This window comes from Phaethon aethereus (genome assembly GCF_964289735.1).
Source record: "Phaethon aethereus genome assembly, chromosome: 12".
NCBI lineage: Eukaryota > Metazoa > Chordata > Aves > Phaethontiformes > Phaethontidae > Phaethon > Phaethon aethereus.
Window position 1 is genome coordinate 1,517,856 of NC_138588.1, and position 24,317 is coordinate 1,542,172.

General features: G+C 46.7%; 1 protein-coding gene across 4 annotated transcripts; it reads left to right on the forward strand.

Annotated features, from left to right (window-relative positions):
• Positions 1 to 303: 303 nt before the first annotated feature.
• ANP32A (acidic nuclear phosphoprotein 32 family member A) lies at positions 304 to 23,393 on the forward strand (the record flags this gene model as incomplete). Of its 4 annotated transcripts, none has more annotated exons than XM_082004867.1 (8): positions 304 to 357; positions 15,861 to 16,010; positions 16,237 to 16,359; positions 17,845 to 18,043; positions 18,250 to 18,348; positions 19,914 to 20,011; positions 21,178 to 21,238; positions 21,452 to 23,393. In XM_082004867.1, 8 exons carry the CDS (start codon positions 304 to 306, stop codon positions 21,511 to 21,513), a joined length of 846 nt encoding a protein of 281 aa, XP_081860993.1. In that variant the 3' UTR covers positions 21,514 to 23,393. The 4 variants fall into 4 exon arrangements, with proteins under 4 accessions (XP_081860993.1, XP_081860994.1, XP_081860995.1 ...); XM_082004868.1 differs by having other exon boundaries at positions 18,262 to 18,348; XM_082004869.1 differs by lacking the exon at positions 18,250 to 18,348 and having other exon boundaries at positions 19,857 to 20,011.
• Positions 23,394 to 24,317: the final 924 nt, after the last annotated feature.

Genomic DNA, 24,317 nt, shown 5'->3' on the forward strand with positions numbered 1-24,317 from the left:
CCCCTGGCCGGCTTCGCCGCTCCCCCATTGGCTTCCACCGCCCCTTGCCCGCCCCATTGGCTCAGGCCTGGCGTTGCGGCGCCGCGGTTGGTGGGGACGGACGTCAATCAGGCCGGAGCCCCCGGGAGCGCCCGCCTCCGCAGTTATCAGGTTAGTGTTCGCCGCGGTGCTGGGGCTCGGGATTCCGAGCGGAGCTGGTTGAGCCCTCAAAGTCCCTCACCGCGCTGGCCTTGGGGGGGTCTCCATCGGTGTCACTGCACGAGCGGAGCCGGGGACAGCGAGCGACTCCCGCCAGCCACGGCCATGGACATGAAGAAAAGGATCCACTTAGAGCTGCGGAACAGGACGCCCTCAGATGTAAGCAATGCAAAAAAAAAAAAAAAAAAAAAATCCATCCCATGGTTTTTTTTTTTTTTGGGGGGGTGTACATCCCAACCCCGCGGGGCTCGGAGGGCAGCGGCGGCGGCGGCGGGGCCGCTGCTGCCCTTGAGGTGCCTACCTCTGTCTGTGTGTGTGTGTGGCTGTGCACCCCAATTTGGGGGTACCTGAAGGCGCACGCGTTACGCTCTAGGGGGAAACTAGAGGCTGCTCCTGACTCTGCCGGTGTGCGATGCCTTCGAGGGGGCTCGCCGTGCATTAAATAAAAATAAGTTGGTGCTCCTCTCTCGGCGTGTTTAGTTCGCAAATATTTGTACTGGGTGCTGGGCAGGGAGAGGCAGACAGGGACTGCGAGTGAGTTGCAAATGGTTTAGTTTAAAGTGCGTCTTCATTTCTTTGCAGTGATCAGGCAAGAGAGACTGGGGAGCCATATTTGTAACTTTGTAGTCCTCATGAACGCGCCCTTTCTCTCTCTCTCCCTCTCTCCAGATGCTGAGAAGATAAAAGAAAAGAATTTTAAACCAATGCTTAGCGTTTTTGGCGATCGGGTATCGCCGCCGGTAGCGCGAGCGTTGAATAAAAAAAATATTGCAAGAAATAAACGCACTCTCCACCCCCTCCATCCCCACACACGCACAAAAAGGCTGGATGTGTGCGTGTGCGTGTTTTTCTCCCCCCCCTTCCCCCGGGGCCGGACTTCAGGTTGTTGTTCCGCGTCTGGCGGAATAAACGAGAGAGAGAGAAAAAACTTTGTCAGGACAAAAAAAAAAAAAAAAGAAAAGAAAAAAAACCCTAAAAAAAACCCCAAAACACCCAAAAGAGTCGGCGGCGGCGGGGGGGGTGCCCGCAGGCAGGCGGGGCCCCGATCCCGCTCCGGCGGGGCGCGAACTCGGGGCGCAGGGAGGCCGAGGGCAGCGGCGGGGGAAGCCCCCTCCCCTCCCCTCCGCTCACCTCCCCGCCATCCCCGGTGGGGTCCGCCGCCGCCGCCAGGCCCTTGTGTCATGGCCGGGGAGGGCGAGGTGTGCCCCGGCCCCGCCGCGGAAGGGGGAACGGGAAGGGGAAGAAGGGGGGAACGTACCTCTTCGGGGGGCGCTGGGGAGAGGGCGGAGGCAAGGCGGCGGGACGCGGCCCCGCGGCTTTTCGGTGGCCAAGCGCGGTGTCCGAGTGACAAAGGCGGGCAGGTCGATGTAACCTGCTCTTTAAAGTTTAAAAAGTCCTGGGCGAGGAAGAGGAGGACGAGGCGGGAGGGGAGGGGGCAGAGAGGAAGGCTCCCGCCACCGCCGCGGCACACGCCGCCGTCCCCGGCGGGCGGTGAGGCCCGGCCCGGCCCGGCCCGGCGAGGCCCGCGGGGGCTCATTGTTCGGGCGCGGGGGGCACAACGAGGCGAGCGGGGCCGGCCGCTGAGCCGCTCCCGGCCCCGCGCTGTCAGCGCCACACCGCAAGTAGGACGCGGCGCCATGTTTTTTTCCTCTTCCCCCCCTCCCTTCCTCCTCCTCCTCTTCAGCTGCGGCGGAGGGAACGGCCGGGCGCGGGCGGCGGCCCTGCCCGCCCCGCCGGGTCCTCAGCGCCGGGCCGTGAGGGGAGCCCCGCCGCCCCGGCCCGCCCCGGCGGCTCCCGCTTTGACGGGCCGTGGGTAGCGGCGGTGTGTGGAAGTGCGACATGAGGCGTTGGCGGAGGGGGCCTTCCCGCCGGCACTGCGGCGGCGGGGCCGGGCGGCGGCGGCTGAGGGGCGCCCGGGCGCCCTCTCCGACATGACTGCCAGCCGCCGGGGCTGCCATTTTGTCGCCGAGCGCGGGGCGGGAGAGGCTCGGGACGACCGCAGCGGGACGAGCCAGGAGGGTAAAAAAGGCGCCGCTGTCCCCTCCCGTCCCCCTCCCCCCGCCCTTTATTATTATTTGTAATCATTTAATCCCGCGGGTGCTGCTGTGGGGAGCGGGGAGGCCGCCTTCCCGCCCCGGCCTGCCGCGAGGAGCGGGCCCCGCCGCGCCCGCCCGGGCGGGACCGGGACGGGGGCCGGGGGTGCCCCTGCAGCCCCCCCGGGCAGGGAGCACGGCGCTCGGAATACGCCTTCTTCCTGGGCAGGGCCCTGCGGGAAGGTAGGTCTCTGCTTTTGGGGCTCCTTTTTTTATTATTTTTTTTTTTTCCCCCTTTTTTCCCCTAGTTTTGGTCGATTTGTCCGTCGCTCCTACTGCTGGAGGCTTATTCACCATTTTTAACACAGACTTACGGTTTAAAGACTTGATCCAAAGTGTGTTGGGTATAAACTGGACTCTCTTTTTTTCCCCTGCACTCTTGGATTTTGTTCAGTTTTTGCTTTGTTCTGGCTTGTGCCAAAGAAAAATTGGAGAGCTCAGATCTGGTGGGGGTTCACTGTGCTCCAGTAACTCAGAAGTCTACAGCAGTTAGTGGTAAAAAAAGGCTTATTTAACCCGTCACTTTTTCTTTTTACCTGCTAGCTTTTACCTTTGTCAATGAGTTGGGTGTATCAGTCCTCCCAAGGCAGCAAAGGTGACACCTGCGTTATAAAGTCAAATCTTTCTGGTTTCATGTGAAGGGGGAGAGATGCCATTTGGGAAGGCTGCTCTGTTTATAGAGTCCGCTTCATAAAGCCATCGATTACAGATGTGTGCACGTACTTTTATGTTGTGGAGAATTCAGTGTACGGTTTGAAGCGTGTTTCTGTAAAATACTTCTTAAAATAAAATTCATTTAAAGCCAGCTAGTGCTTTAGGTAAAATACTTGCAACTGGGGTTTAGAAACAATTCTAAAGCCAATGTCATTTATTTATGGATTTTACTAAGTCTTTGGCCATTAACAGGATGGTTCTGTGAATTGATTTCATTAGTCTCTACTTTGATAGATTGGCAGTATTTCTCCTTCTTCTGCAGGGGATCATTCTTTTCAAACTTTCAAGTGTAATGTAAATAAACCTTGGTGAAAATAGCCATGACTATACTTGTTTCGGAGCTTCTGCCCTGTATGTGCTTAAGTTTTGTGGTACATCTCGTATTTAATATCAGAACATGAAGGATCAAAACTTTCTGTAAATCATAGTTAGATAAGAGGATGTTGATAAGGTGTTGTGGTTCTTTCTGAGGCTATATTAATACTTTGTAGTTTGATCTGCCTAATACAGTTCTTGTGTAGAATACCATGTGCTACTGTGCAGCTGAGCTAGCTACTTTGAGCTGTTAAGTCATATAATCCTATAAGGTTACATGTTGACTAATAAAACATAATATAAATGTCCTGAAGTGGATTGTGTAAGAGCTATTTCTTCCTTTTCTCCGTGTTTTTTTTTTTTTTTTTTGAGTTCCCCCTCTATTTTTATGTGAACTCATTGTTGGTGAGAGGTCTGGGGTTTTGGTGCTTGAAATTTGCTTTTTTTCTGTGTGTTATACAGCCAGAGTTGAGCTTGCGATCTACTTTCTGCCCAGATATTTCAGCTTTTTATGCCATTACACTTAATGGTCACTTACGGTAGTGCACTTGCTGTAGCCTTTGTCACTTTGCTTATCTGATCAACGTGGTTTTCGATTATAATTAATTGCCTGCTAGAAGTAGGCCAGGTACAATTATTTTCCATGGGTTTCCTCCAGAACCGTCAGCCGGTAGTGGTGTAACTACTGCCTTCACAGAGTGGGTGCTAACCTGGGCATGTTTGTGGGCATTCTTCTTTATTCCCATCGTAAACTCATCAGTAAAATGCAAAGATGGTGAAACAGGTTCAGTGCTAAGGCTCTTAGGCGTGTGACACGGAGGTAGGTTTGTGAAATTATGCACAAAACTCATCTTCTGTGGTTTACAGCTACCACGCCGGTTAGTTTAGTCTGAGGATTTAGTGCTTTATCAGCTCAAAATTGCGACAGTGATAAAATACCGACTGTAGTATCAGGTATTTCTTACAGTTCTTGTAACTGTCTGTTGCACTTTAAAGCTTACTTGGCTGTCTGATTTCGCTCTGGTTTTCTGTAGATTTTAACACTGAAGGGCAATACAGGACAAGCATCTATACAAAGTGTTCTTTCAAATGAAGAATATAAATAAAAAGGCTCTTTTCCCCAAGCTAGTTCCTTGTTGTGACGCTTGCAAGAGCAGGAAAGAGTTTAAAGGACCTGCATTTAAAAAAATACTTTGGTCTTGTGCTATGATGATACATACTTTTTTACTTTCCCCAGGCCATATAACCTCAGAATGGGAAGTGGATGTACTCTAGGTTTGAAACAAAGTGGGATATGGTTGTGTCTAGGGCAGCTTGAGATCAGCAGGTACAAACTCTGCACGATGTGTGCGGATTATCACAGATCCTTGCAGACTTGTATCGCTGAACCACTTACGTAGCTGAGAGCAAGGTGTAAGTGTACAAAGAAGTAGCTGTCTTTTTTTGCAAACTTCCCAAGTTTGTGTAACAGCTGGTTTTCACGGCTCTGAATTTGCAGATGCAAACCTCTAAAATGAGCATCCTGTTGGACGGATGGTTGGACAGGTGGATGTTCATCCTGGAGGGACTGCAGCCCAAAAAAGTCTGGCTGAAAACGGGTGTGATGTGTGAACTGTCCTCACTGAAATTTAGGCTAGTTTCACACCTGACTACTGGGCTGACAAGGGAAGTATTTGCCAAATTCTCTTCTCTTAACCTGGACCAAGTTTTAAGTGTATGAAAGGAACTATGAACATAGAATTCAAAACCACCAGTATACGGATCTAAATCTGGCTGCCTAATTTTCCCGTTTCTCCATGATGCTGCTAGAAAGTAGCAATGGTAGAGTTTTATTCTTTTAACTCGTAACTCTTGAGAATTCCCTTTTGACCAGCAATATGTAAAGTACATTCACAGTTACAAAATTTTCTGTATGATTCAGGTTTGTGTCCAAATACTGGTTTCATAAAAATGTATGAAGAGAAATAGCTGAGGTTTAGCTAATAGAATTGTGTTGTAGTCCATCAAGAAATGCATCTCCTGAAGAAACAAAGGTCCTTGTCCTGCCCACCAAATGAAACAAGTTCTTGAAACAAGGAGCAGGGAGGAGACACAGGACCAAAAAGTTCTTAGTACAAACCTTCTAGGGTTAAGCCTAGCTATTATAATCCGTCCTTGCAGCAGGGTTTGTGTGTTATGTATCAATAAATGGAATAGACCTTTCTGCTGTTCAGCTCTAAACGTATACCAAAAACTCCTGAATGTTTCAAGGTACCACTAATCACGTGCAGGAATTTAGGACTTTTAAAATATTTTAGTTTTTACGGTATTTAAAAGACCATATTACGTACATGAGTGATGTATCTTTACATTGAATGGTGGCACAAATACCAGTGGCTCTCTTCTTAAATATTTGCATTCCCTAAGGCTGACATTGACTGATTCTCCCCATTTCGTTCATTCTATGGATTACTCCCCTCATCCTCCTGCCATAAAGGTGCAGGTATTGTTAAGTTGGAGAAGCCTGAAAAATAAGAACCGGACCTGAGAAACATGAGTGGGTGCTATATCTCGAACGGTTTTTGAATGAATTAAATGTAAGGGAAGGTTATGGGAGTAGTTCTGGTTTGCACACCAGAATTCCTGGTGCCTCTGGGAGGGAGCAAGACTCACCCAGGGTGCCGGGAAAGGAGGGAGGGAGATTTTCTCCTTGCCACCCGCCACAGCCAGCTTGCCACTTGCGGAGTGCGTGATGGCTTTCAGCAGTCTTGATTGACAACCAGCTCAGCTCGATGAACCAAACTCTGTCTGCAGCGAGGTACAAGTCTCAAGTGGGAATAGAGAGCAGTGATGTTTTTGTTGTGCTTTGGACTGATGGACACTTCTCAGCTATTTATGTGACACTACTGGGCTTGTTCTGCATATAATTTTTTTTCTTGTCTCCTCTCTTGCTCTGCTATCCTTCAGACAAAATAGCTAGTAAATACGTAGTCTGTATTTTTTGACTAGGTTGCTAAAATCAGTCCTGAAGCCCTTGCATATGTAAGCATGACCTTTGAAATATTTCCAAAAAAAAAAAAAAAAAAAAAGCCTCAGTGGTTTGCCTTTACGCCACTGTGTACAAGTTGTGTACTCTATCGGAGCACTCATTTGTCCATCGACTCAGTCGATCGAACACTTTCCCTTCAAAGCCATGAAAAAAGCTAGGAGAAGCTTATCTTTTGCAAATATGATTTGCCAATGCATTCTATAGCAGCTGACATCTTCAGAGACTGCTTTCTCTACTAAATATGCAGCTCTTGAAATTGGTCTTAATTTAAATGCAGTGTTTCTTTTTTATGTATGTCTCTACATCAGTCCTTTGTTGCTGAGGGCAATTTGGAGTACGTGCAACTGAACAAACTTAAGTGTTTCAGCTAAACGCTCAAAATTTCCAGCTGAAAATTTTTCAAATTAAAGGTGCGATGCAATCTTACATTTTGCTTCTGTTTTATTTAATAATAGTTGGCAGTGAATGAAAAGCACTTTGGATGTGGTGTCAGGCACTCAGTTTCTCAAACTGAGAGAAACCGAGACGTGGAGCTGAAGTGACCCATGTGAAGTCACCCACCCCAGCCAGGAGCAGAGCCAAGTGCTCTGCCGGTAGGTGATACCATCTGTAGAAAAGGGAGAAGCAAGCAACATTAATGTGAATATTTAAAAGCACTTAATGCAAAGATCCAGCAATTTAAGTATTTGAAACAGTCTGTCTAAAGAAATATTTGGAGTTTTTACAGGGTTATGCTGCTAACAGTAGAAACAAAAAATCAAAACTAGCTATATGTTTTTGAATGAAACAGCTTTCCGCGTCCCTAAAGTGTGTTCTCCATTTATTAATTAGCGCGTTGCTTATGCATATGGCTATATTGACCCTTGTAAGTGTGTGAAAGTATATTTATGTGACTCATGGGGTTTCTTAGCTGGGGGGCTGTTTTTTGAGAAAGACAACGGTGCATTATTCTTTCTGGAAGTTTTTTAGTTCTGGAGATGCCTTGTAATTAGAAGTGTAAGATGCAGTCAGAATTGCCAAGACTCTTCACCTTTCTACCACTTAGGTATTTCACTTCAACCTTTAGTTGAACAGAGCAAAAGGATGTAAAATTAGTTGGAGCCATATGTATTGCTCTCAAGATTTCTAGCTATGCTATGTAAAAAAAAAAAGTATTGATACTGAGCCAGATTTTTTCTGAGCTGTGCAAGCAGCCTTAAGCTGTCTCCGAACACAGAGCAGCTTTGATTAAAAAAAAAAAAAGCCCCAAAAAAACCCCAACCAACCAACCAACCAACAAAAACCCCAACAAAACACACACAACAACAACCAAACAAACAAAACCACAAAAATTTCCTGTCTCTCCTCTCTCCTTCCCTGCTCCTTTCCTTTTGCTGTGTAGGTGTGATGCAGGGTCCCCCACACATGCAGAGTGGCCAGCAAAAAGAGGACACTAACTATGCTCATCCTTGTGGGAGTTAACATAAACAGAGCCCAGTAAAAGGTGGCTTTAAACTGCTATTTTACTGAATCACTTTGAATTTGGGTACAGCAATTTAACAAGCTGCTTGAGTCCAAACTCTTACATGTCCACGGAGATGTCTGTGTTGTCACTAGATCATTCTTGGTCTGTAGGAAAATGTTTTCGTGCAATTCCATGGTTGCACCCACGTCCAGAGTAAATCCAAGTTTCTTCATCATGAGATTGTTGGATCAACTAAATTAAATACAAAGTGCTTGCTTGGGTATAGTTTGCAAACACAGAGTAAACCTGTATGAGAACCATGGCGTTACAGTTCAAAGGCAGCAGTGTTAGGATCCGTGCACATCCATGCGTATTGGTACTTGTAGTGAAAAATGTGAGAGGCACCAAAACTGTATCGGCATGATGCTAGAAGTTCAATTTTTGGGCTTCTAAAACCCTCTGCTGAAGTGTTTGAAAGTGTTGATGGGAGTTTCCGAGAAAGAGCTACAGAAGGGGAATTCTAATATGAAAGTTTGATGGGGTTGTGTCATTCTGAGAAACCCTAGATGAATTTTGAGGTCCAGTAGTAGTTTCACATGACCTCATAGCAAGAATTTGGAGTTCCAGCTGGGCTGAATGGATACAGAATAGGCAAAGCAGCTAGAAGTGGAGCGGCTTGCTGCTGAACCAGGCTGTGCTGGAAGCTGTTGTGTTCAGCAGTTGTGAATTGCTCAGTATCGAAGGGGCCAGTTGCAGAGTGCTGGTGGAAGAGATGCCGTTGTTCAGGTGTGGGGAGTGTGCCTGGGGGAAATCCTGTAAACTTGAGCTTGAACTGCTTTGAAGTCCTGACAGGCGCCTGGTGTTCAGCCGCAGTGAGGCTCTGCGCTCATAGCCGGTGTCCGTAATGGTGATAATGGAGCACTGCTCAAAATTACAAGGTATACACATTAATCCCATCCAGTCTCTTCCCAGCTGTCAGTCACTGCCTCTGCTAATACGATTCTTGACTACGCTGGCTGCTAGATCTCTTGCCCGTATCTCAAGGGAAGTGGTTTGTGTTACGTCGACATTTTTTGTGTGCAGCATTTCTCCCTGCCCCTGGAGTTGCAGATTCTCTGCCCCACACAACCATGACCACAGTCTGGGCAAGGTAAATGGTCATTGGCTAACTAGTTGGTGCCTGTGAGCTTTATTCTGGTTTGCTTTTTGTGTATTTTGGGGGAGGGAAGAGGATGTCAACACTATTGGAATTTTCCCTTCCCTGTTAAATTTAATTCTGTTTCTGGCTAGATCCTCATTGCCAAGCATCTCCACTCCGCGATGCCCAGAAGGAGCAGCTGAGGATTGCCCCGCTGGAGGGGAATCCCCCGTGGCACCAAGCCAGCGCGGCCGGTGCTGCAGCACCTGCCTCCCTCCCCTGCCTGCCTCCCTGCCTGTGGGCAGCGTGCCAGAGGTAGGAGGGGGCACAGTCCAAACGGGCAGCACTCTGGCAAGCCTGGAAAGGTGAAACAGCTCTTGAGGTGTGTCTGAATTGACATACAGCAGCCCAGTGGCTGCACTAATTTGGGCTAGAGATTATTCTGTCCTCCGTCTCTTACCGTTTTCCACCAGGAGCTGAACTTTGCGTTAGCCTGGCTCCTCCGAGTGTTTATATCACAGGGTGCCCTAGTGTGGCTGAAGATCTGTCTTGAACGCAGGTGGCAAATGGCATGTGGTACTATCTTTATTAAAGAAATGCAGTTCTTCGAGTTGGTTAGATTTTGGTGATCAAGAGCAGAAATTGCATCATGTCTTTGAGCCTTCAGAGCAGCTTTGTTAGCCCAAGGTATTAAGTAGGCTGTTCATTCAAGCATTTTTTGGCCTAGTCACATTCCAGATAGTATCTGAAGTGGAAATTCATGCATCATTTATCTCCTTCAGTAGTAACTTTGGGGGGAAGCTTGTAACACAAGGGTGGAGAACATCATATCCTTACCATCACTAAGGAGCTAAGCATGATTGATGGGCTCCTGCAAGTCTTGGGAGTTATCTTGAGCCTTGTCAAACCCACGCCTTCCCCAACAAATGAGAACGTTGTGACTGCGGAGGGCTGGCTTCTCTTAAACTTTGCTGCACAAATCGAGTGGAATAGAAACCCTAGGAGATCAGTTTCTGCTCAAGGATCCCCGAATCTGCATGAGTACAGATCTAGAATGCCGTACAAGAACTAGGACACAGCTCTTGGCGGTCTGGTTACAGCAGACAGCAATGGTCATTCTTTACGGCAGAGCGATGCAAAGCTTTGCATGGACTGTGCAGGCTTTTGAGACCAGAAGACTCACAAAGACGGAAACCTAAGTGTCTTTAAGAAGTGTTTGCACATCTGGGAGAGAATAAAACTGTCTCTGCTTTCTAAAGTAATTTGGACTTTGCTTCCGCTTACGACAACAGGCTTCTCTTGCTCTCCCCTCCCTTCTTTCCACAGCTCTGCCCTCTTCCACGTGAGATTTCCATTGTGTTAAGAGGTATGAAGGATTTCTCTCGATGCTTCCATGGAGTATTTGGTTGGGAGCAGTGCAAGGCAGAGTTAACACCCTCATCTTTGCCACATAGTAGGATATTCCTGTCCTAGGGGGTACCATATGCAACGTATACTTCAAAAGCATCTGGTCCATTGTGCTGAAAATGAGATGTTACAGCCTTTGCTATTCCTGCTTGTAAAGCCAGCAGAATGATATTTGTACTTGTAAATTTGCCTTTCATCTTTGAAAATTATTTTCACAACTGTGTCCTTCTGTCACCTTGCTAAGCCTTCAACTACAGACCAGGATTTGGGAACTTAGTCCCAAGTTCACAGATCTCCCTGCCCATGGGTTGTAGGCTTTTTGAAGTAGAGACTTTGCCTTTTTACCAGTTACAATGGAAATGTAGATTAAAGGTTAAGGTGATAACATGTGTGGCTTAATAGTTGTATGTGTGTAATTATAGTCTATTAATGGTGTATGTGTTGATAATTTGAGAATACAGTCCCTTCCAGAGAGGCAGCCTGCACTGGGGAAGGGAGGCAGGGGAAGGTCTGCCAGGTACCGGCACAGCGAGTGAGTCCCAGATGTCACTTGTGAGGAATACCGTGAAATCCAGTGGCTGCTTACACGTGGTTGCCTGTACTTACCCTAGGAATAGGTTGGAGTCTCGCAGTAGACCCCATGGCTATATTAAGGAGGTCGTATATGCATTTGGGAACGCAGCTTAATGCAGTAACCATGCTAGGAAACAGATAAGAGTCCCTGGTTATCAAGCAGGCAGTAATGTAGAGTGTGATGTCATGAAGAGATACAGGGGATGCTGTAATCCCCAGTTAACAGTGCAGTGTGCCTTAGCAGAGATGTGATGTCATGTGCTGAAAGCGTCTGGGACAATCAGAAATAGAAACTTGGATGACCGCAGGAGAAGGGGTCCAAGGCGAGAGGTTTGAAGGGTTTGTTGGAGAAGCAGCAATGGCCTAGCTTACGTGTGACCTGCTGAAAACTAAGGACTGATACCAGCAAACCAGAGCGCAGCGCTCCAGCAGAAGCACGCAGACAGCCAGGAAGCACCTGCTCGAGCAGATGGCACCCGCTGCATGGGGGAGAGGGGCCGCAGAGCCTTGAGCCACCCAGGGAATGCAGAGGAGAAGGCAGAACGGCAGGCTGGGCAAGAAACGCTTGGCAGCTGAAGCTGTACGATGTGTAAGATCCCTACCCAAGCATCTGATGCTGCCTTATCATAAATGCTGTCAAAGACTGTGTATGTACTACAGGAACCAACCTAGCCACCTGCGTGTTAGGTCTTCTGCTAGACATTAGCCTGCGGGTGCCTTCTTAGCTGTTCAGGTGAGTATTACGGTGCTAATTTGTGGTGATTGGTTACCTATGGCATGTTGCTCTTTCACTGTTCCTTACTGCATAGCAGTTTTTTGGGAAGTACGGGTCATGTGGTTTGCCTTGTGCTGGTACCTAATATTGGTACTTACTCCAATTAGTGCTTTGATTTGCTTATGCATCGTGGCGTAGACAGTGATAAGGATAATGATATACAACTTCTGCAAGTTGTATCTTCTTGTCTTTGATGCAGCTAAACACAAATTAGCTGAGAATACTTAATCCCTTAGCCCCTCTCTCTCCAAATGTGTTCAGATTGTCCTCCCTAATTCTGACTGCTCATCTACGTGTCTGTAGTATGTAGTACAGAGGCTGCAGCGTGATACGACTAAATTGGTTTGGACCAGCTGAGGCCCACACACCTCGTCAGATCTGTAACAAGACTCAGAAAGGGTGCTCGCCCAGGCAACTTGCATCAGGCACATGTTCGTTCTGTGTGTTTGTGACAGAATATGAGGAAAGGGACATAAAAATTGTAGTGTTACTGTGCATTCTCAGGGAAGTTCAGTAGATGTTTGGAGGGTGATTCAGGAGCTGGAATTTTCCTTAAGATTACAAAGACTTCTGAAAAACAAACAAGGAATAGGTTTGTAGTCCTCCTGTCATACTTTTGTGGTAGTGAGCTGTTTTAGATGGAATGCAACTTGACTAAGGTCACCTTTCTACTTCTCCCTCTGTATACTGACACAGTTATGTGCTTACTAACTGTCAAGGCTGTAGTGTGCCTGGATGAGGCCCAGCATCCTCAGAAGGGGGCTAAGGTTTGAGAAGAGACCTCTGTGCAGCAGCCAGCATGTTGGAAAAGTGCCCCGGTAATAACCCGGAGGGGCCTTGGAGAGCCATGCCCTCTCCCGGGGGGCGCGATGCTGCCTCTCCGGTTCTCTGCAAAACAGCAAGGGCTTAAGGAGGAGTTGGCAAGTCGGAGTGGAAGGGGAGGAGGGTGGGATGTGCAAGACTGCAGGCTGAGAGGCTATGGGCAAATAGCTGCGGGTAATTCTAATACTTATAAAAACTGTATAAGCTGGTGGTAGTTTCTTCTGCTTGTGCTGTATGCAGGAGAATCGGGTGCAATGCAGCAGCAAGCATGCACATGGCAGTGAAGTTGGGAGAAGCCCCACAAGCCCAGTTCATCCTCCTTTTGTGCATGTGTATCTTCTACAGGATTCTTAAATTTCTCAGAACTTAAAGTCATCTTAATTTTGACTTGAATCTTATTTTGTGGAGTCACATTCTTTCGGAAGCGATTCAGTGTTTATATACTTCTGACCACATAAGCACCGAAATTACGTTGCTGCAGTTGCACTTCTGAAGTGTTAGGAGCCTGTGCTCTGCCGTTTCCTAAAGAAGCTTTTCGATTCGACCAGGCCTTCAACCACTTGCAAACCTGGCCGGTTTTATTCCATGATAGCTTCCCTGTGGAGCTGTTTTGACTGTACCTTTTCCCAGTATATCAGTATTGGCTGCAACGAAGAAGAGAGCACTGCAGTTCTGTATCAAACAAAGTTTTCTGAAAGGTAGAGAGGAAACAGCAGTCCTGCTCTAAAACGAGCAACCCAAAAGTAGAAGCCACTTGGCTCCTCTGCCACTGTATGAAAGGGTTTTTCTTCTGCATCCATGGCTATTTTCAGCCCTGCCTCAAATCTCTCCTCTACCCCCGAGGAAGCTGCGTCCAGTTCCCCATTTGCCTTGTCTCCATCCGGCTCTTGGGGAAGAGAGCGGGATGGATGTCCCACCTCCTGGGATGAGGGCAGATGTCAGTTTGTTTTTGGTGTAAGGTTTAGGTGCCGCTTCACTCTGTGCCTAGTGTGCTGCATAGCTCAAAGCCCGAGCTGACTCCAAACCATGCTGGCTGCTGCGGCTGTGAGCGTTTTCCCTCCCTGAACTCCCTCCTGCCTTACTTCAGCTTCTTATGTGTGCTCTTGTAAACTTCCTTTGCAAAGAGAGTAAGGCAGAAAAAGACCTCCGGGCTCTCCAGCCAGGTACCAATGTAGCGCGGTTGGCACTGTGGCACTCTCCTTCGCTGTCCTTGCTCCGAAACGTGTCCGTAGGTGGGTGCTGTCTCAGATGAGCCACCTCGCTGGCCAAGGGAGATAACGGGGCCGGCAGGGGCCTCGTGTGCTGGTGAGCAAGGATGCAGATAGAGAGAAATGTAGCTGCCGTATGGTCTGGGTTTGGGGTGGAGCTGCTTTTATTTTACTTTTTTTTTTTTTTTTTGGTCCTTTATTTTTTGGCGGGAGCTCTGTGTGTGTGTGAAGCAGATGACTGAGAAAACTCTGGATTTGTCCCCAAATTGATCTCACTGGAGGATTCTGATACTTAAATACTATTAGAGTAAGATGATACGTATGTTTGCCTTTAAAATTACTTTCCTGCTGTCCAAATTTCAAAGCAAAAAGGAGTTTTTGTAGTTTGTTTTGGGGGTTTGGGGTGCTCCACCCGAAGTGGAATACATGTGGGATCAGGAGCATTTGACTTCATCTTTGGTTTCTTCCTAACCAGCCTAAAATTCTTCTGGAAGACTTTTGTGTAGTCATTCCCTATCATAATTCTTCTAGGAAAATTGTAGAGTCTTGGAAAAATGTATTTCCTGTCTAATGCTGATCCTCCTACTCTCAATGAATCACTTGTACTCTCGTGTTGCTTTGGGCTGACTTCCCTATTGACTCCAGTGCCTGGGATTTAATTAGAAATCTAGGGATGTTATTTGGCGCTATAAAACTACATAGGATTCTTCTTTGTGCAGTGGGATTACAGTAATAAAAAAATTAAGAAAATTAAATGTTTGCATATTAACTGTCCTTGGTGTGAACTGAAGAGTTGCTTCATGTTTCTGCATACACCACTCTTGCAGACTTATTTTATCCCATCCTCGGTGTAAAGTAGCACCCATTCCCTTTCCAAACCTGTAAACAAACCTCAGGCACGGGATGGGGTCTGCAGTGCATGCAGAACCATGGGTTTTCCTGGGTATTTTGTAGGGGAGAAATAACCCCCGGAAGTTCTCCATTGATGTGAAAATGTCTGGATGTTCCCCGAGTGGGTGGGCCCTTCCTGTGGAGTCAGAGTCCTCAGTTGCAGAGCTTCCCCTGAGCCCAGGAACACTCACGTTGGCTGCTAAGGGACTTGAATCCTGTAAGGCTGACCTGGCTTTAGGGTGAAAAGGAGCAGTTTTATTCAGGGTGGGGTGTATTTAGGGACTCTTTTGCACTAATGCTGTCGTTTTGTGTCTGCTGAAGATAGCACCTGCAAAAAGAGCAGGGAGTCGGGGGGGGGGGGGGGGGGGGCGGAGAAGAAAAAAAAACCAACAAAACCCCTGCAGCCTGTAACTTGCTGTACACACCCCTGAGGCCGCTCAGCTTTGGCCTGTCAGGCAGGTCCTGTGTGGGTCAGGCCCATGGGGACGTTATCTTCAGCTCTCCCTTCGAGCCTCCCTGCTGCAACAGGGCAGGGGAGATAAGGGGTACACTGCTGCAGGAGCGGCTGTGCTCGCTGAACCTCCCTTGCCACCATCGTCTGACACATCCCTTGTAATTCCCCGAGCAAGGAGTTGCCTCCGTGGAGAAGATCTTCCCCTAAAGTACCATCAAGCTCCTGTAATGAGGAAGGTGATGGTAGACTCCAGCAAGACCTGGTTTAGTATTACCAGTGCCTGCTGTTGGGTTTCAGGAGTGTCTGAGCAGGCAGTGATCTCTCCACGCTTGAAAAGCTCGAGTAATTTTTGCATGCAGAATGAAGCTATTTTAACAACTGATGATATGTTGAAATAGCGCATGAGTTGTATGGAGCGCCAAAGTTGTAGGTTCATTTAAATAGATTGGTTTTGTATTTTTTAAAATGCTTCTTGCTTGCAAGTACCCAAAACAACGGTACTTCTAACAACCAAATGGGTTAGGCCAGGATTCATGTTTTTGAACTGTTTACACTGCTTACAAAACAACACAAAGGTGAGCAGTTGAAGCAAAGCCAAATATCTGTGGTTTTGAAACATTGGTAACCTGGCATGCCAGCAAAAGTGGGGATCAGAGACTGAAAATAACCCTTGGCATATTTGCCAATTTACTGGAATACCTTTCATTTTTGCCTGATCTGTGCCATCCTTTGTTTGTGAGTGAAATCTTTACCCTCCACACAGAATGTCTTACACACATTTTGCCTTGTTTTTTTTCCAGGTTAAAGAACTCGTTCTTGACAACTGTAGGTCATACGAAGGCAAAATCGAAGGCCTTACAGATGAGTTTGAAGAGCTGGAATTCTTAAGTACAATCAATGTAGGCTTAACCTCAGTTGCAAACTTACCAAAGTTAAACAAACTTAAGAAGGTAAGTAAAATATCCTGTGCCGTATCCCTCCCTCTTTGCACTCTACCACATGTTGGACTGAAGTTGGGAGTTGGACTCGATGATCCTTATGGGTCCCTTCCAACTTGAGATATTCTACAATTCTGTGTGTAAAATAGGCGTTGGTATAAAAACGTAATTTAGCTGACCAAACTGCTTTGTGATACATGTTTGCACTAAAACCTCAAGATGTTCATGTGCCTTTTAGCTCGAGCTAAGTGACAACAGAATCTCAGGAGGACTGGAAGTGTTGGCAGAAAAGTGTCCGAACCTCACGCATCTAAATCTAAGCGGCAACAAAATAAAAGACCTCGGTACAATAGAACCGCTGGTAAGTTGATGGTAGTACAGTGTGAAATCAAACCCTATTTTGTGATGAGTAGAGGCATTTTGGGCTTGGAAACTCCGAAGCAACGTGCAGTGGAGTGTCTTTGGTGCTTACCTGCCCGGGTTGTGGTGGGGCTCTGCCTGCCCCGGGCTGTCTGGCAGCCCTGCCCCGGGGCTGTGCTGGCAGCGTGAGCGGCTGCTTCCCTCTAGTGGCTGCTGCTGCGGCCCGCGGGCGCTGCGGGACGCGCCGTGCCTGTCCCCGGCGGCGTGGGCTGCGGGTCTGTCTCCCAGCCGCTCTGCCGGAGCTCGGTGTGTTTTCCTTGAAGCGTTGGGTCTTAAATCACCAGGCACCGCTTCCGCCCAGGGTGCGGCGTGTGCTGGTGGGGCAGGGGCTGGCTGCAGCACCGTGTGCCTCTGCTGGGTTTGCTGGCTGCGGCTGGGCAGGGGTCTCTGAGCTTCCGACGTGCCTGCTGGCTTCCATCACCTCTCCTGCTCACCGTCATTATACTTCTTATTTCAAGTGCCGAGTTCAAGTTTGTCAGGTTGTGGTGCCAGAAAGCATCCAAGTGTCAATTCTAGTTTTCTAGTTTTTTGTCTGTGTGCCCTTTGCTCTCCAGAAATGAAGAGTTTCAGCTCATGCTTATTTCCCAAATACTTGCTCTTAAAATGTCTCACGGAGCAGTTCTCGGATGAGTCCATCTTGGATCTCCTTTCCCCCAGCAGAAGAGGAGAGCAGACCAGTTAACCTCGTGTAGCAAACAGATGAGAGGGAGGATTGTTACTGCTCCTAGTTTCAGGCTTATTGTTTTCATGATGTCACCGTTGGTCTACACGCTAAACTCCAGAAAGGAGATATTTCATAAGGCTTGATACAAATCCTCCACTGCTTGTGCTTTTATTGTTAGTACTTCAAAGTGCTGTGGGAAGTGCAAACCTCCTCCTTCTCAAAAAAAGAAAACCAAAACCAAGACTAAATCCAGGAATTGAATTCCTGTTCAATTTCTGAGCCTCTTTTCACTTTTCCAAAGGTTAAAGTACAAGCATTACAATTTTTGAAATCTCTCTTAGCAAAACTCTCATGTCTGAAGAATAGTCTGTTTCTTCTTCCATTGAAAGTAGTAGTTTAAATACACCTAACTGCTGGCTCCAATATTTTGCCTTGTGCTTTTGGGATAAATGACTGGACTAATTCTTAGCTTGGCCCCTCTCAGCATGTGTGATATTTGCACCATTACTTCTTTCCAGACTTCAGTCTTCTACATGTGATATGCTGAACTCGAGAGAGACCATTTTCCGCTCTCGGCTACCAAAGCGGCAAAGGCCAGGCATGGCAGATTTCTGTTCCACGCCAATTTAGTAGGCAGAGACCAAAATTGACCCTTTTGTCATGGGAAGCTCTTGAGCACATTAAGTCTGGCTGCTGTTGCATTCTCTGCTCTGTAGAGAATTATTGTAACGCTGAACTTCAGAGACTTTTCTTTCTTTGCAGAAAAAGTTAGAAAACCTGAAGAGTCTAGATCTTTTCAATTGCGAGGTAACCAACTTGAACGATTATAGAGAAAACGTATTCAAGCTCCTCCCGCAACTCACATACCTCGATGGCTACGATCGGGATGACAAAGAAGCACCAGACTCTGATGCAGAGGGCTACGTGGAGGGCTTAGACGACGAGGAGGAAGATGAAGATGGTATGTGAATTGTGCTACTTAGTGTACGTAAGTTAAAAGGTCGATATGCTGCCTAGTACATTTTGCTTCCAGCTCTGACTTGTTGGCAAGAGAAGGGTGTTCTCAGCAGCTCCTTCCTGACTGATGTAAAGGAGAAGTACCTCAGTGTCCTCTGAAGGAACGAGGGGAAAGGAGATGGGCAGGGCCTGAAAGAGCTACTTTCTCAGTCTTATCTCTAGTGAAAGATCGGGATGACAAAGAAGCACCGGACTCTGATGCAGAGGGCTACGTGGAGGGCTTAGACGACGAGGAGGAAGATGAAGATGGTATGTGAATTTGGGCTACTTGGTGTATGTAAGTTGAAAGATGGATATGCTGCGTGGTACGTTTGCTTCCAGCTCTGACTTGTTGCCAGGAGAAGGATGTCTTCACCAGCTCCTTCCGACTGATGTAACACGGAATTATCTCAGTGTGCTCTGAAGGAAAGAGCGGAGAGGAGATGGGCAGGGCCTGAAAGAGTGACTTTCTCAGTCTTATCTGTAGTGCAAGGTGGGGAGTGAAAGGGTGGTAGAATAAAGGGGCCAGGAGGAGGAATAAGACACTGAAAGAGTTCAGGGAACAGTACACCCCAGGGGACAAGGATGTAAGGCAGAAACGGGTAAGAAAGGATGGCGTGCACACACTGCAGTTTTCCAGGAACAGTACCATCAGGGAAGTACGAGCAGTTGTGTAGAGCCTGATGGAGAAGTGTAGGATTGAGAGCCATATTGGGCATAGAAGAAAGAAGCTGAGTCAAGGAATTAAGAAGCCAGGGCATTAATAGGAGTTTGTAGCTGCTCCATGAGGACAAAAGAACTAGCTGAGATCAAGCAGAAGAGAGGAGAGTGTATCTATCGAAGTCTGCCTGGGGCAAGCTCTGTGACAGGCACTAATGAAGCAGCAAGCAACTTTTTTAATGTTAGGGAAATGCACGGTGGGTCCCACTGTGCTGTAGGTGCTGTGCTGCCTCCCCAGCAGACTGCACTCGGAGGCGTCAGTGTACTGGTCAGATGAGTATCCGGCTGAGTTTGGGGAATTTGCTAGACTCGTCAAACCCAGACGCACAGCAAAAGCAGAATAGCTGGACTTGCACTTTTCCCTCCAGTGCTGAATATGAGCTCTGGTGAGAGGGGCGAGTGCTGCTGCAGTGCCTGGCAGAGTGGTGCATTCGGCCAGGTTCACTGGGGAGAGGTTCTCCTCATCACAGCACAAGTCGGGGCGTGCATTCAAATGCATGAAAAAGCTCCAAAACACCATTCCTGCAGCATGGAAAACACTGTGGTTTGTTGCTTGGACTACTTGCATTTTAATCTCTTTCCTCTTGAAAAGAGATTGCAAAGCTGTGAGATGGATTGTGTTGTGTGACCCTTCTGTATTGCTCTGGCAGTATAAAGGCAAGGGGTGTCCCTTGGGGAAGGTTCCCAGTGCATGGTTGGCTTGTAAAGTTCTGCTCTATCCCTGGTGGGAGCAGATGGACACTTGCAGATGAAGAGCTTGCAAGCGTCCCACGGGCTCAAAAATGCGCATTAGTAGCCGGAACCGGAGCAGCTGAAGCTAAAGCAGTCCCGAGGCTGCCGTGACTTACTGTCGAGGCCCCTGCAGCCCTAGAGCGGCTCAGAGTGTGGGTGCAGCTGCCACATTACCCTGTCACTAGGCTAAAGGGGCACGGGACTACGTCTAGCCCTGTCTAGCAGGTGGAGAGCTGCCTTTAATTCTGTACCTGCCCTTAAGAAATGCTTTCAGTTTGCTCCTCGTGTCAATAGGAGATCACATCTCAGGTGGCAATGTTGAAAAGAAAAAAAAAAAAGTAAACTTTACATGTCTGAGTGGTTAATCTTCTTTGGCTGTGTAGAAGAGGAGTATGATGATGATGCTCAGGTAGTAGAAGACGAAGAAGACGAGGAGGAAGAGGAGGAAGGAGAAGAGGAGGATGTGAGTGGAGAAGAGGAGGTAAGGATCTACGCAGTTAATAATGGATGCGCGGTGAACATTCTCTAACTGAGAATAGTTGGGCCAGAAACAGACCAAATATTGGAGGCTTTTAGTACTTGAAGCGGGTGCTTTCTTCTTTACTGGAGAAGCATGGTGGTGGGGGTGGCTTTGAGGCCTGCCTGTCTATGAGCCAGCTGCCATCTAGTGACCGTTGACATGAAATCGTTCTGTTCATTGGGCTGTCAAAGAACGCTGTCGGGAGCATCCGCAGACCTGGTCTGTGGTGCCGTTGAAGGGCTGGGGCTACAGCCTCCGTACAGACGAGAGGGTGGGACGTGAATCACTAAACTACTCGCAGCAAGGTTCCTCCGTGGGCATGTATCTCGCGATTCTTCAGGATGCTCAGATTCTTAAAGCAGTCCAACTCCTGCGTGTAGGGCGTGATGAGCCAGTCACAGGCTGCTGAGCCTTTGCCGTTAGCGCAGTCACTGGGTATGGGGCTAAAATGTGGCTGTAGGCGGTCAGGATTATCTGTCCTCCGGCCAAACAGTCTTGGATACATAACTGCCGCTCCTGAAGAGGTCAGCCTCTTCCCAAAACCGGCAACAGCTCCTCAGGCTCTTGTTTTTGGGTTTGTTGGGTTTTTTTGGCTAGGGTATAGCCAATACACTGAAAATGGCAGGCATTTAAATATATATAAAAATATATATAAAAAGTGTTCCTAATTCCTGAGTTACTAGTGAAATGAATTTGACAGTCCATGTTTTAACTCTCTCTGCCCCTAGAACACATGCCTTCTCCTACTGACCAGTCATCAAGTTTTACTAGACTCAGGACATCACAGCAAAATTTGCAGCTCTGTATTAGCATGAAGTATAAAACTATTTTCTTGCTGAAGACCTGAAGCCAGAAGTGGCTGCTCTGATTGCTTGTGATTTTCTGCCATGAAACTTGGGCCAGAGTCCAGTTATGTTGTAGCAAAAAAACTGCACTTTTATATAAGTGTGTGGGAAGTGTCTGCCTTTTTGTTTGTTTTTTTTTTTTTAAGATGCTCCAAGGACTGACTCTCTGTTGTAAAATGCTGTTGGAAATTGCCGAATTGTGAAAAGTCCTGCACCGAAACACGACTTTTTTTTAATCCTTCCCTTTTTGTGTTGTTTTGTTGTTGTTTTTTTTAAATCCAGGAGGATGAAGAAGGCTACAACGATGGTGAGGTAGATGACGATGAAGATGAAGAAGAGCCCGGTATGGCAGTAATCCAGTTTTCGCTAGAGATAAAAGAATTTCTTTTCTTTTTTTAAAAAGCAAAATAGCATTTTCTAAAAAGCAGGCTCATGTTTGTATTCCTGCTCCTTTGATAGCAAGCCAGTTGCCAAAGTAGAAACTTGTCGAACTTGTTCAACTTCTCAGCAGCGTGAGGGAGCACTCATATAATTCAAATTGCATTTTATTTTCTAGATGAAGAACGGGGACAGAAGAGAAAACGAGAACCTGAAGATGAAGGGGATGAAGACGACTAAACTGAATAACCTATTTTGAAAATTTCCTATTGTGATTTGACTGTTTTTACCCTGTATTTCCCCTCCCCACACCCCGAACCTTTTTTCTTTTTTTTCTTTTTTTTTTTCTTTTTTTTTTTTTTTTTCCTGATTGTAATGTTGCTGTGGGAACGAGAGGGAGAAGCAGACTGGGTGGGCAAGGGAATAAAATACTATTTTTACTGCCACTCCTCCTCCTATTCATTTTAAATTTTTTCTTTTCGTCCCTCTCTTAGTCTCTGTAACTGCAATAGTAAGTATAAACCAAGTGGTAATTTGTTTCTTATTATTGGAGTGGATAGTTTGACATCTTGAAAAAACAAAAAAAAAGACAAAAAGTGTTTTAAGATCAGTGGATGATAACCCAAATATACATACTTTGTTCCGAGACCGCTGAATAGCGTTGGTTGTTGGGATTTTTCCACCGCTGCCAGTCACTAAATACAGCATTATAAGCATTTTTTTGGGGGATGCTGCAAATCTAGGCAAAGCATCCCTCCACAGCAACAGGTGTGAGAATGGCATATTGATAAAGTGATTTCTTTGTTGCCTGTCCGTGAATGACTGCCATTTTCAGCCAATGCTTTCCCTGCTTTTGTAGGTACCTTTTATTTTGCTGTTTGTAAATAGTGACCAAATGTTTTTGTTGGGGTTTTTTTTGGGGTGTTCCTTTGGATCTGGATTGTGGGGTGAATTTGCAGTCCCCCCCCTGCTTCCTGCCCTGTGTGTTGTGTGTTTTCCTTTCTGTTTGTTTTTGGGTTTGTTGGGTTTTTTTGGCTAGGGTATAGCCAATACACTGAAAATGGCAGGCATTTAAATATATATATAAATATATATAAAAAGTGTTCCTAATTCCTGAGTTACTAGTGAAATGAATTTGACAATTGTAATAAAAAAATGTTTCAACCCTTTTAAATAAGGTGTGTACTATTTTGGTCTGTAATATATAACACCTAGTCAATTTTAAGTGATGAGAAACTACTTCCACTTGTGCTATATACTTTGAAAATTTTTACAAACCTAAATACAGGAGGCAGTTCAGCATGTAGGGTAGGAGGTTTCTTTTCATACACTCAAGCACGAGATACTAATACAAAATTGTATTTTCTTACCTAGTGGAAGTCAGTAAAATGACTGAAAATACCTAGTGAATGTACAGTTTTACTTTCATATCCCTCTTTAAAATAGCTTTAGAAGTGACTTGTATTTCCTAGTCAATATTTCATCTGTATAAATACATTTGCAACAGTTTTTTTTTTTTTTTTCCCAGAAGAGCCAAACTTTGAGTTTTATGTCTGTTTGTCATTGATGAATTTCAATAAATCTTTTTATACAATTTTTCTGTGGCTTATTTGAGTAAAATGGGCCACTGGGAAGGAATCACATACCTTTTTAAAAAAGGCATTTACTAAGCTATTCTGGTAAATTCCCTGATATTTTTAGTAGCTTGATGATCCGTTTTGCTCCATAAAAACTACTCTTAGCCATGGTTGGGTGAAACCAAGGGAGAGGTTGTGGCTTTAATGCAAATTTGGTATGCCATTTTTCTTTCAGAATAAGGTTTTTTTCTGTATTACCAGCATGATAATTGCAGCTAAGCGTGTTCATTTCTACTGTTTAATCCTATCCCTATTTATCCAGGCCCAGAAGGAAGAACTCTTGACTTTCCTTCGTCCGAGTGAAGTGCTGAGGTTCGGTGTGTGCGTTCTGGGTTAGTCTGTCTAGGAGCTTTGGTCGTCCGAGACAAGGGCTGTCTGCCGTGACTTACTGCCAGGCCAGAGCTAAGTCGCCGCGTTCTCCTCCCTCGTGAACACATTGTGTATTGAAGTTGAATGGCATAGCAGGTAGCATATACTGTATACTTAAAAAAACCCTTCTGTGCCGTGGAAGAGCATGAGAAGCTGTGGAAGATCAAGTGTTGCTCCTTAACTGGATCTCTTTGGAAAAAAACACGCCTTTTTTGTAGGTGGGAAGCCCCACTATCCCGATCCCTTTGTGTAGGGTGGGGTGTTCTGTTCAGCTTTTCACTCGAGCTGTTGGGAGGGATCGGCAGCCACCGGCCCTGACCTCTCCTGCACTCGGCAGGTCCCAGAGATGTAGCAAACGAGGACGCCCAGGCGAACGTCCCCTTTGCAGGCAGACGATGCAGCAACACCAGGCTCAACGTGGTGACGCTGATACTGTGAAAAACCTCTGTACTGAGAGAGTGGCCAAGCATTGGCACAGGCTGCCTGGGGAGGTGGTGGAGTCACCATCACTGGCGGCGTTCAAAAAACGTGTGGACGTGGCACTTCGGGACATGGTTTAGGGATCGACGGTTGGGCTTGATGATCTTAAAGGTCTTTTCCAACCTTAATGATTCTGTGATTCTGTGAAGTGACACTTGGTTTAACCTTTGTCACCCCTGGGCTCTAGCAAGCTACTGCTGGCTTGCAAAGCAGTTTTTCCTCTTGCCCTGGAGGCGTTCAGAAACCCTTTCGCTCTTCACCCTCTAAGCAATGAATGGCCCAGGTGTCGTTTAAGCGACTCTTCTCTTCGTACTGTTCATTGTTTCAAAGCTTACTTTGGAATTAATGAGTTTTCCCAAAGAAAACTGCAGCAGGAAGACCTTTGCTGCCCATGCCTGGTATTTACTGCTTTCCCTGTGAAGCGGAGTCCCGTTCACAGTTGAGTTCTGCTGAAGCCCTAATCTTCTGGGAGATGGGAGAGGGAAGAGGGGAGGCAGGTATCTGATGAACAGCAAGGTTTTGACTCTCTGTGCTGGGAAGGGGGAAATGAGGTGACTT